The sequence below is a fragment of the Oncorhynchus clarkii genome, chromosome 18 (assembly GCF_045791955.1).
Source record: "Oncorhynchus clarkii lewisi isolate Uvic-CL-2024 chromosome 18, UVic_Ocla_1.0, whole genome shotgun sequence".
Lineage (NCBI taxonomy): Eukaryota > Metazoa > Chordata > Actinopteri > Salmoniformes > Salmonidae > Oncorhynchus > Oncorhynchus clarkii.
In genome coordinates, this window is record NC_092164.1 from 2352605 (window position 1) to 2365907 (window position 13303).

General features: G+C 41.9%; 1 protein-coding gene and 1 pseudogene across 1 annotated transcript in view; one reads left to right on the plus strand and one right to left on the minus strand.

Annotated features, from left to right (window-relative positions):
* LOC139372867 (zinc finger protein 135-like) overlaps window positions 1-12319 on the plus strand; it is a 57717-nt gene extending 45398 nt beyond the window's left edge. The window contains exons 2-3 of the mRNA XM_071112719.1: window positions 7280-7528; window positions 8897-12319. Of these exons, the coding sequence (XP_070968820.1) occupies window positions 7426-7528; window positions 8897-10128 (1335 nt within the window). The 5' untranslated portion in view covers window positions 7280-7425 and the 3' untranslated portion in view covers window positions 10129-12319. The remainder of the gene's footprint in view (window positions 1-7279; window positions 7529-8896) is intronic.
* Window positions 1-13303, minus strand: part of LOC139373916 (zinc finger protein 79-like) — a 260279-nt pseudogene that overhangs the window by 174141 nt on the left and 72835 nt on the right.

Consider the following 13303-nt stretch of genomic DNA (forward strand, 5'->3'; position numbering starts at 1 on the left):
AAACATTACAAAACAAATGACAAATTCAACAATGAGTGGTTGGAAGGAATCAGTGGCTAACTGCAAGTATTGCAAAGCAATCATTAGCCTGCTATTCAGTGGAGTGGGTCTGTGGTCTCAAGTCTAAGATTAAGGGGCTTTTTTCCTAGTTTAAAATTGTAACATTTCAACATTGGCCGTGTTGTCAATGGAGCTTGATTTGTGCCGCAATCAAATCAACTTAACTCGGTACTGCAAAATCTGACTTGTGTGAGTTGAAGACAACTGGGAACTCAGGGAAAAGCAATCTTCGACTGGGAAAGTATGTTTTGAACTTTCCTCCAACTCGGAATTGTAAATTGGGAACTTGGGCCTCTTTCTACAGCTACAACCTGAAGATCACTGGCGTCATCATTTTTTTCCTGAGTTCCCAGTTGTCTCTAAAGCACCATAAATCCAGAGAATGCCAGACTTTGATGACAAAATATTCCCACGACTGAACCTTCTTGTTCAAGTGATCACAGCACAACAAGGTGAGTCAAACAATGTCTTGTATGCTGCTGCATAAATTATGTAATATGCCATTGTCTGCATATATGCCCCTTTATTTATCCTACGGTTCTGACTTGGTGTAGAGGGAGAACACTAAGAACGGTCCATGTTCTGAATTCTGTCACTTTGCATTTCAAAAGGGCTGCACAAATAGTTATATTGACTCCGTCCTAGCTCGCTCATTAATGTCTTAATCGAAATTACAGATTTTCTCTAATTCGCTTTTCGTCCCCTTATGCCATAGTTTGTACATCTCAATTGTCTGTAGAAACCACATTTGTTTAAGTCAGTCAGCCATGTTTTTTTTAAAAGCAGTACATTTTGAAAGCAGGAAATGAGGATGAATGAACTGTTTCGTTGCCAGACAAGGCTCCGCTGATAGCCAGGTGTAGCAGTGGTAAATTGTTGGGACTATGCTGTTGGGTCAGCTTTATGTAGGCCCTAACAGTTTGTGGGCACCGTTATTGTGCAATTAATGTATTGTTTAGTATTGTGTTGTGGCTTTGCTGGCATGCATCCCACTTTTTAACTGAATCATTATTTAACAATTCAAGTCATTTAAGAACATATTCTTATTTCCAATGACGGCCGACCCTGGCCAAACCCGAACGATGCTGGGCCAATGTGCGCTTCCCTATGGGACTCACAATCATGGCCGGATGTGATTCAGACTGGATTCAAACCAGGGACTGTAGTGATGTCTCTCGCACTGAGATGCAGTTTCTTAGACAGCTGCGCCACTCGGGTGCCCTTAAAAGGTTTGCGCCCAACGTGGGGCAGGAGTTTGACGGCACAAGCGGGGAGCCCAGCCAACAGAGATTTGAGAAATGTGTTTGTATTCTTCCCCAGAACTGTGCCTCGCCACAAACTTGTCTCGGAGCTCGACGGACAATTTCTTCGACCTCATTACTTGTTTTTTGCTCTGATTTGCAATGTCAACTGTGGGACCTTATATAGACAGGTGTGTTCATTTTCCAATCATGTCCAATCATTTAAATTTACCACAAGTGGACTCCAGTCAAGTTGTAGGAACATCTCAAGGATGATCAATGGAAACGGGATGCATTTAAGTTCAATTTTGAGTCTGAGGAAAGGGTCTGAATACTTATTCAAATAAGGTGTTCATTGTTATAAATTTGCTAAATAAATGTGATAAATTCGCTTTGTCATTATGGGGTATTTATTGTGTGTATATTGATGAGGGGTAAAAAATGCATTTAATCAATTTTCGAATAAGGCTGTTAAGAAACTAAATGTGGAAAAAGTCTAGGGATGCCCTGTACATGCTTTAAATGTACAATGTAAGGAGCTGAAGTGGTAAACACAATGGCATAATGGAAAATGCATGTCCAATGGGTATCTCTGTATGATAAATAATAATAATAAAAAATACAAAACTAATGAAGGAGCACACAGGGCCACAGCACTTCAGGAACACACAGTCACCAACAATATGTCCCTGTTGTCAATACTTTCAACTGGCTCAGCTCGCTGTTACAGTACAGCACCACCAAATTCCATTTATTAAGTAACCATCTGTCTTATGGAACCATAATGTAACATATCACACTATTTTGAGAGTCTCGGATTTATATTTACTAAGTTACATCTGGTCTATGAGACGAGGCTGCTCCTTGATCTACATTATAAACACGCAGATCAAGAGGTGTGTTTTCCCTTCAGCATCTGCATGTGGCATAATCTCACCCACCTCACAGCATGAATCTGAAATGGTTAACTTTGGCTGTGAGTGATGGGAAAAAATCAGACTCAAAGGCAATTACTTGAATAATTCAATGGATGTTTTATTTACAAACTTGATGATAAAATATTATATATATTTTTTATTTTATTTACTTTGCTATGGGAATTCAATGGGAAGTGAGCCGTGCTTCAGCTGAACTGCAGTACCGAAAATGCCATCTGAGCACTTAGAAAGCATGCTTATCGACTGGAAGCCTGGCCCATTGATCCGAGAAGGGTGTAATTGCAGACCGCAAACCCTTTTCCTAACGTTAACCTCAGTCTCCTCACCTGCCATGCTTATTCACCTAACCAGACACCTTAAATATCCTAACCTGACACTTTAATAATCCTAACCTGTTATATATGCTTTGTGCCTAGTTAAATAAATAAATAAATATTTATATATATTTTTTTACAAATAGTGTCCATCAGTTTCATAACACCGAAACTGACCAATGTCATGTATCAAATTTTATTTTTCAGGGAACATCCACATCAAGAAACTACAGTATTTCTCCTACTGGGAGGCGCGGGAAATAGATTAAAGAGTGATTGGTGCTGAGGAAGCTATGGCAGGGGATGCCCCGCAGCCTGTTGAGATTCATAATGTCGTTTACCAGTTGAAGAATACCGAATGTAAATATTAATTGTACGTGCGGCTGAAAGGTTTTTGGGAGTTCAGTAATTAACATTGGAAGCATTGCAGGCAGTGGTGGAAAAAGTACCCACTTCATAATTGAGTAAAAGTAAAGATGCTTGAGTCCTTTCCTATCAAGGTAAAAGTGAAATCCACCCAGTCAAATACTACTTGAGTAAAAGTATAAAGTATTGTTTGACATATATGTAACGGATGTGAAATAGCTAGCTAGTTAGCGGTGGTGCGCGCTAAATAGCGGGTCAATCGGTGACGTCACTTGCTCTGAGACCTTGAAGTAGTAGTTCCTGTTGCTCTGCAAGGGCCGCGGCTTTTGTGGGGCGATGGGTAACGATGTAACGATGCTTCGTGGGTGACTGTTGTTGTTGTTGATGTGTACAGAGGGTCCCTAGTTCGCGCCCGAGTATGGGCGAGGGGACAGTCTAAAGTTATACTGTTACATATACATAAGTATCAAAGGTAAAAGTATACATACTTTCAAAGCCATTATATTAAGCAAACGATTTTCTTGAAATTTAAATGTTCGGATAGTCAGGGGCACACTCCAACACACGCGTTTCTAAATTCGCTCTGGCTATATACTCCGATTTCAGAGCACTCTGGTCTGAGTGCCAGATGACAAAATAATTGACCAAAGCTTAGCAAGCCGTGAATACGGCCGGTGTCAGGAAACGTCGGCAAATAAAGCGTAATTAAATTGTTGCCTGAAGCACATTTAAAGTCACCAATGCTCTGGATAACATGAACACAGCCTAACCAGCTCTGCTAAGGCGAGTAAAATGGTCAGAGTTCTCTCATTTGTACTGAAAGTAGCTAGCAAGCTAGCCAATGCTAACCAGTTATCTTGGATGCTTGACTGCAGTTGTGAGGTCAGAACGCTTGAATCAACCCTCCTCCTCCGCCAGTGTGGCTCTGAACGCTCCGAGACCGATACGAACTGACAGTCTGACAACACTCTGAATTTACGAACGACCAAGCGCACTCTGGCACTCCAGATTGAATTTAAGATCACATCCATAATTTACTAACAAAGTATTTGTTGTTAAATGAAATGTTTCCCTGTCCTGCTAATCATTCAAAATGTAACGAGAACATTTTTTGGGTGTCAGGGAAAATGTATGGAGTTGAAAGTACATTATTTTCTTTCGGAATGTAGTGGAGTAAAAGTAGAGGTTGTCAGTATACCAGAGAAGAAGATGACGCTGATAGACATGTAGTAGTGGGGAACAGGAAGTTCCGGGTCGAAACGACAGAACTGTGTTATGTCGATAGTGGTTGTGTCCGTTTCTAATGTATCATTGTAGGTATGTAATAGCATGTTTAAACTTTCTAATGTCGAGAGAATATATAACACGCTAGGTAACAAATCCGCCAATGTATTATCACGTTTGGTAAAGGTTTTAATTGTATGTGTTATTTTGGGGTCAAACCGAGTGAGTAAAGAACGTGTTAAAAAAAATTACAAGTCACATAACTAGACTTTGGGTTTGTCTGAGTGTATGTACATAATTTCGTCAACGTCATTTCATAAAGATTCCACTTATTTGAGTTCGTTTTTACATGTTCTTGGTTTTGTGTAAAATGTTTATGAGCTGGTAAATAGCCTCGTCCGAACCATCATGTTCTCGCGAGTTTACATACACTGTTTCGTTAATGAAGGCTCGCGAGTTCAGGATGGTTCGGACGAGGCAAGTCAAATGGCGGGAACGATTTCGGTCGTCTTTCTAGAAGTTTATTCCTGGTGAAATGGCGACATGAGGCTATGTGATGAAGTGTCAAAATAGAGGGAAGCTAACTGAAGTTATCCTTCACCATTTGGAGAGAGATGCCAACCGCATGGAATGGCGTCGATTAATAGGGATGAATCGGAGCACGTGTCAAACTCATTCCATGGAGGACCAAGTGTCTGCGAGTAATAATGTGTTAGAGTGGAAAGTTGGGATGGTGTTTGAGGAGACCACAGGGCCCCATTTACACCCTGATTAACCAAGGCCATAAAAAGAGGTGAAGTTAAACTGGGATGCAGCTGTGTAAATGAGAACTTGTTCTGAAAGAGCCTACCTGGTTAAATAAAGGTGAAATAAAACATTGAAAATGGTAGATTGTTAATATCTTGTGCTGGTCAGGTTCAGCAAGGGAAGATTCTTCAATTGGAAAATCATAATGGGACGAAGCTCAGAAGCCATGACCCAGGAGCTGATGCTACATTGAAGGGAGTAATAATCTCTGAGCTTCCATGGCTGGTCCCGTAGTAAGAGGACCTACTGTCAGACTGATGGAGCTTCCATGGCTGGTCCCGTAGTAAGAGGACCTACTGTCAGACTGATGGAGCTTCCATGGTTGGTCCCGTAGTAAGAGGACCTACTGTCAGACTGATGGAGCTTCCATGGCTGGTCCCATAGTAAGAGGACCTACTGTCAGACTGATGGAGCTTCCATGGCTGGTCCCGTAGTAAGAGAACCTACTGTCAGACTGATGGAGCTTCCATGGCTGGTCCTGTAGTAAGAGGACCTACTGTCAGACTGATGGAGCTTCCATGGCTGGTCCCGTAGTAAGAGGACCTACTGTCAGACTGATGGAGCTTCCATGGCTGGTCCCGTAGTAAGAGGACCTACTGTCAGACTGATGGAGCTTCCATGGCTCATCCCGTAGTAAGAGGACCTACTGTCAGACTGATGGAGCTTCCATGGCTGGTCCTGTAGTAAGATGACCTACTGTCAGACTGATGGAGCTTCCATGGCTGGTCCTGTAGTAAGAGGACCTACTGTCAGACTGATGGAGCTTCCATGGCTGGTCCTGTAGTAAGAGGACCTACTGTCAGACTGATGGAGCTTCCATGGTTGGTCCCGTAGTAAGAGGACCTACTGTCAGACTGATGGAGCTTCCATGGCTGGTCCTGTAGTTAGAGGACCTACTGTCAGACTGATGGAGCTTCCATGGCTGGTCCTGTAGTAAGAGGACCTACTGTCAGACTGATGGAGCTTCCATGGCTGGTCCTGTAGTAAGAGGACCTACTGTCAGACTGATGGAGCTTCCATGGCTGGTCCTGTAGTAAGAGGACCTACTGTCAGACTGATGGAGCTTCCATGGCTGGTCCTGTAGTAAGAGGACCTACTGTCAGACTGATGGAGCTTCCATGGCTGGTCCCGTAGTAAGAGGACCTACTGTCAGACTGATGGAGCTTCCATGGCTGGTCCCGTAGTAAGAGGACCTACTGTCAGACTGATGGAGCTTCCATGGTTGGTCCTGTAGTAAGAGGACCTACTGTCAGAACTGGTCTTTCTACTAGTCCTGACATGGTTTCGAGGCCTGTTCAGAAATCTTGCAACCACAAATGCATTGTGACAAAGGATACTTTAATATTGAATAATATGTACTTCATAGCTTTCATTGGTAAGGTTATCAACAACTTGGATTGTGTAAAGCAGAAATACCAGGTTTAAAGTTATCTTGTAAACTGCAGCAGAGTTGTTGGGGGTAACAGATGTTACTGTCGGTATGGTTTTTGATAAACTGGATAACCTGGGGGTGGATTGTCTCAGCATGATATAAACCCCAATGTTTGCAAACACTGAAAGGGATCTATTGATATAGTTTATTGGGCGGTGTGGGGGGGTTATTGGGGAAGGGGAGGGTGTGGTAGGAGTTAATAGGGATTTCTTGTTTTATTTTCTTAGTACAGAATTAGACAGACATGCACCTTAAAGGTTTGTTTGTGGATCTCCATGATACCATAGGAGGTCTGCATCAACGGACTTCAGTGCAGGTAGTGCCTCATCAGAGAGAGAACATTTCAGTTGCTCTACAGTTCTGAAGCTGAATGTAATGATTATCAGTTCTTTACATGTGTACTAATATTCAGGCACCTTCAGTTGTTTCTATATTTATCTATAATTCAGGGTTTTCACATGGGGCTTAAAGTAAATAAATATTAGTGCCTGAAAGTCCTTGAATTTGACTTGCCACTGTACGACCCTTGATAATTCTTAATATGGTGTGATTGGGAAATACATTTGGTTTTTGTGATTGAAATAAAACAGTGAAGACAAGGTTATTCAGGAAAATAGTACATAGTGCTGCCTGAAACATACTGCAACCTTGTACTAAATGGTTTTTGAGTCATTTATGCATTTATGTGAATTTAGGAAATCTACGATAGATTAAGTGCACTTATGTTGTACAATTTAAAATGTGTACTTTGTGTCTAATGTGAATGAATTTTTTGTCAGGGATTAGCTTCCTGATCTACTGAAATTAGATAATTAAACAAGAAAATATTTTTACAGAATAAAGTGCCAGAACTGTCAAGAAAATAACTTTTGTCTCCGTTTGTCTTTATTACTACAGACCGACTCAGATTAAGTCTGAAGCCAGTAACATCAACAGTGAGGACAAACCCAGCCTGCCTCTCTCCTTCCACACTGAGTCCAAACCTACAGTCACTGGGTACTGATAGTGACAGTGGAGCCCAGTTTGCACTGCAGGATCCAGAGATGGCATCAGTGAAGCTGGAAGACTGCAGTCAAACACTGGAGCTGAATGTCAACCTTAAAGATGAAGAAGTGGAGGAGAAGATTGGGACATCTGTTAGTCATGGTAAGAGCTGGTTCTATCTATAAATTATCTTCATGTATTAGACCTCCATAAGTTATGACCAGTCTATTGATAGGTTGAATTCTGTTATTCTGACATCACGCATCCCTGAACAACTCAAGACTTCACAGCGAAGCAAAAACAATTTAAACTTGTAACTCCTGTCTTTGCCCACACATTGTCTCAAGAACGTTGAAAATGTTTGATACCCTCAATCACCAAGTATAATTCTTCACGGTTTACCAGTGAAATGACCAAGCTGCGTCTGCATCCCAATCGTTTGATCTCAATCAATTCCATGGGAATATGGATTTAAATCTTCTTGAATTACTATTTGGTTAGAAAATTAGAGCAGATGGTGTTAAATTATATCGACTTCCTGTATTTTGTTTTAATCAAAGCACATTCTGCCTCATGGCGCGCTGTTGAGTTTGGGACGATTCAGCAAACCATCCTAAAATCTCGTAAGAAAATAGGTGTTGTTTTTGTTGTAACAGTAATGTTATGCTATAAAATTTGGTGATGTGGGCTGCTAATTAATCATTAGGTGTTCGTCCAAGACATTGATCTAACTTTACTAAACAAACACCATTGTGGCGGCTCATCGCTCTTGCAGCACTACACCCCTGCAGTCTGCTGCACCGAACTAGTGATTGATGCTCACCTAGCCTACTCTTTTGTCTCGTTCAACATTTGGTGACGCAGAAATAAAAGAACATGTTTGGCTGTTTTTATGAAAATCTGGGAATATTTGGCCAAGGAAACATTTCTGGTTGGTTCAAGGAATGTCACACAGGGAGACTTTTTAAAACAGGATTGAGTGAAGTATTTCAACGATTTTACTTAGTTACAGTTCATATAAGGGGCGGCAGGTAGCCTAGTGGTTAGAGCATTGGGCCAGTAACCTAAAGGTTGCTGGATGGAATCCCTGAGCTGACAAGGTAAAAATCTGCCGTTCTGCCCCTGATCAAGGCAGTTAACTCACTGTTACCCCGGAAGGCCGCCATTGTTAGGAAGAATTGTTCTGAACTGACTTGTCTAGTTAAATAAAGGTTCAAGTAAAGGGCAACCTTTCGGTTACTAGTCCAATGCTCTAACCACTAAGCTACCTGTCACCCGTTACAGCCAGAGAGACAACACTCTGAGCCTGGTTCCTCTCTGAGTTTCTTCCTAGGTTCCTGCTTTATAGGGAGTTTTTTTTGTGGCCACTGAGCTTCTACATCTGCATTGCTTGCTCTTTGGCGGATTTTAGGCTGGGTTTCTGTTCAGCACTTTGTGACAACTACTGATGTAAAAAGGTCTTCATAAATTACATTTGACTGACATGAAAATCACACCAACTGACTGGTTCTTCTGATGTTGTTCTCACAGGAGACCATGTTGAGACATTCTCTACATCCAGAGAGCAACAGCAGGAAGATCAGAGAGCTAAGAGGTCTCATCACTGCCCACATTGTGAAGACATTTTCCCATTTCTATCAAAGCTAAAAATACACCTAAAAATACACACAGGGGAGAAGCCTTACTCCTGCTCAGACTGTGGGGCGAGTTTCTCTCGACTGGATACCTTAAAAACACACCAACGTATACATACAGGAGAGAAGCCTTACTCCTGCCCTGACTGTGGGGAGAGATTCTCTCAAAAGACCAACTTAAAAGCACACCAACAAATACATACAGGAGAGAAGCCTTACTCCTGCTCTGACTGTGGAAAAAGTTTCTCCCGATCTGATAACTTAAAATCACATGAACGTATACATACAGGAGAGATGGCATACTCCTGCTCTGACTGTGGAAAATTCTTCAAAACATCAACTGGGCTAACTGTTCATCAGAAAGCACACACAATGGAGAAGCCTTACTTCTGCTCTGACTGTGTAAAGTGCTTCAAAACATCAACTGAGCTAAAAGTTCATCAGAGAACACACACAGGAGAAAAGCCTTACTCCTGTTCTGACTGTTTAAAATGCTTCAAAACATCAACTGAGCTAAAAGTTCACCAGAGAACACACACAGGAGAGAAGCCTTTCATCTGCTCTGACTGTGGGGTTAGTTTCTCTCGACTGGATACCTTAAAAACACACCAACGTATCCATACAGGAGAAAAGCCTTACTACTGCCCTGACTGTGGGGAGAGATTCTCTCAAAAGACCAACTTAAAAGCACACCAACTAATACATACAGGAGAGAAGCCTTACTCCTGCTCTGATTGTGGGAAGAGTTTCTCCCTATCGGGTACCTTGAAATCACATGAACGTATACATACAGGAGAGAAGCCTTACTACTGCTCTTTCTGTGGAAAACGTTTCTCCCGATCGGGTACCTTGAAATCACATGAACTTATACATACAGGAGAGAAGCCTTACTCCTGCTCTGAATGTGTAAAATGCTTCAAAACATCAACTGAGCTAAAAGTACATCAGAGAACACACACAGGAGAGAAGCATTACTACTGCTCTGACTGTGGAAAATGTTTTAAAACATCAACTGAGCTAAAAGTTCACCAGAGAACACACACAGGAGAGAAGCCTTACGTCTGCTCTGACTGTGGGAAGAGTTTCTCTCACCAGAGCAACTTAAAAACACACCAACGTATACATTAACTTCATGTGGGTACCTGGGACGGTTGCGTCCCACCTGGTCAACATCCGGTGAAATTGCAGAGTGACCAATTCAAATGTAATTACTATAAATATTTACATTTCATGAAATCACAAGTGTAATACATTAAAATAAAGCTAAACTTGTTGTTAATCTAGCCGCCATGTCAGATTTCAAAAAGGCTTTAAGGCGAAAGCAAACCATGCGATTATCTGAGGACGGCGCTCAGCACACAAAACATTACATACAGTTACCAGCCAAGTAGACTAGTCACGAAAGTCAGAAATATGATGATCTTCATATGGTTGCACTCACAAGACTCCCAGTTACACAATAAATGTTAATTTTGTTCGATAAAGTCCCTCTTTATATCTTGAAACCTCCATTTTGTTGGCACATTTTGTTCTGTAATCCAATGGCTCAAATGCGGTCACAAGAGGCAGACGAAAATTCCAAATAGTATCCGTAAAGTTTGTAGAAACATGTAAAACGATGTTTATAATCAATCCTCATGTTGTTTTTAGCCTAAATAATCAATAATATTTAAACTGGCAACAGCGTCGTCAATATAAAAGAAAAACAAGAAAGGTGCTCTCTGCAGGACCCAGCTCTGGGGACATCCCACTATCCACTGACTCAATGTGGTCATTCTCCCTCATTTTTCAGAATACAAGCCTGAAACAATGTCTAAAGACTGTTCACATCTAGTGTTAGCCATAGGGAACGGAATCTGGGTCTTATCCCTTTAAATGGTGGATAGGCTTTCATTGGAAAAACAGCCATTTCAAAATAATGTTATACAATGTTATATAAATAATGTTTTGTTAGCTTCTACTGTAAAGATTTGCACTTGGTGTTGAATACCCTCTGTTATTCTTCTAATTTTGAAAACAAACACTAGTCTGCCAATTGACTGGGTGGTACTGCTTCCCTCTCAGCCTGGTCTGACTCTGTCTGTAGGGAGAGTTTCAACTGGGCAGCTTAAAAACACACCAACGTTTACACGTAGGAGAGAAGCCTTACTCCTGCTCTGTGGAAGGGTGGGCGTGTAAACTCAAACGTCATGCCAAAGGTTGAGTGTTTGAATCTCATCACGGAGGACTTTAGCTTTTTAGCAACTTGGCAACTACTTACTACTTTTGTCATTTCAGCCTTTGTCAAGATAATCCATCCACCTGACAGGTGTGGCATATCACGATGCTGATAAAACAGCATGGTCATTACACAGGTGCACCTTGTGCTGGGGGACAATAAAAGGCCACACAACACAATGTCGCATATATCTCAAGTTCAGGGAATGTGCAATTCTCATGATGACTGCAGGAATGTCCACCAGAGCTGTTGCCAGAGAACTCAATATTTATATCTCTACCATTAGCCACCTCTAACGTCCTTTTAGAGAATTTGGCAGGACATCCAAACGGCCTCTCAACTGCAGATCACATGTAACCACGGCAGCCCAGGACCTCTTCACCTGCAGGATTGTCTGAGGTGGTGGGGAGGAGGGGCTGAGTAGTATTTCTATCTGTAATCAAGACCTTTTGAGGGGAAAAACTCATTCTGATTGGCCGGGGCTGGCTCCCAAGTGGGCCTATGCCCTCCCAAGTCCCACCCATGGCTGAGCACCTGCCCAGTCATGTGAAATCCATACTAAATGGCGTGGCACGGATGTTTTTGTAATATATAATACGTTTTGCTCTGAGACCAGGTTGCCCCTCTGCAGTATTCTGTGGGAAGGAGCTAGTATACACTTTTTTTATTGAACCTCTATTGAACTAGTCAAGTCAGTTAAGAACAAATTCTTATTTAAAATGATGGCCTAGGAACAGTGGGTTAACTGCCTTGTTCAGAGGCAGAACAACAGATTTTTACCTTGTCAGCTCGGGGATTCGATTTAGCAACCTTTTGGTTACTGACCCAATGCTCTAACCACTAGGCTACCTTCCGCCCCAAACATGTATCTGATAGAGATGGTGTGATGATCACTTTTCACCACTAGTTTGGGGGGGTTGTTTTACAACTTTATTTAATGATACACAGTTTATGAAATGAATACGTGTGTTTATTAATTGTCTTTAAAACTAGACGAGTTATTTTAGTTACAGATCATGAATATGTTTGGATAACTGCATTGAAGCAAACTTTATTGATCTGCCAATGAAAAATAAAGTTACATGAATATGTACTGGTCAACCTCTTCTTCTCTTTAGTATTCAGTTCTTCATATTAGATCTGACAGTATGAATGGTTCTTATGGGCTGAGTGCCTGGAGTGTTTTTGTATGACTACAGTCAGGTGTTCTCTCTGACCCTGTGATGTCACCACCACATTAAGTACATTCATCTTAAGATAGCCAGGTGAGACAACCACATATCACAGTAAACACATTTCTCCTCAATTGGTCAGTGTCACATTATTATTATTATTATTTGTATTTTGTGGGGGGGGGGGGGTACTCTTTAAAGACGTAGGGTTTCAGACCATTTCGGGCAGATGGGCAGGTACTCTGCTGTCCTAGCATCAGAAGGAAGCTGGTGCCACCATTGGGGTGCCAGGACAGAGAAGTTCTTTGTCTGGGCTGAGAGGGAGCTTGACCTCCTGTAGCAGTGGGACGGCTTTGAGTCCAGAGGTGGCAGACCTGAGTGCTCGGGTTTGAGCCTGAAGGTAGAGATGGGGCAGTTCCTCTTGCTGCACCGTAAGTAAACACCATTGTCTTGTAGTGGATGTGAGCTTCGACTGGAAGCCAGTGGAATGTACGGAGGAGCAGGGTGACATGGGGGAACTTGGGAAGGTTAAACACCCAGACGGACTGCAGTGTTCTAGATAAGTTCAGTGGAGACCCATCATTCAGGGCAGGTGAGCCCCATAGTTTTAGCGATAAAACAGTGTGAAATAAATTATCTGTTTGCAAACAATGTAAAAAAACATATAATTGAGTTATTAATAAAGCTGCATACAAACATGGACTCTTTTTTGTTTGTTTTCTTGAGTAAGGCAGCTCCAAAATGCAGGTCTTCAGCCTTCTGTGGAGGTGGGGCAAGCCCGCAGAAAATAGGGAGCTTTGCGCCGTGATCGGCTCAGTGTTCTGTCATTCATGGGGACAATACGTCACTGCCAAGTCTAAGGGTAGAAATGGAAAATTCAAGCTCCTTGGGTGCTGCCATAGAGTTACATTAG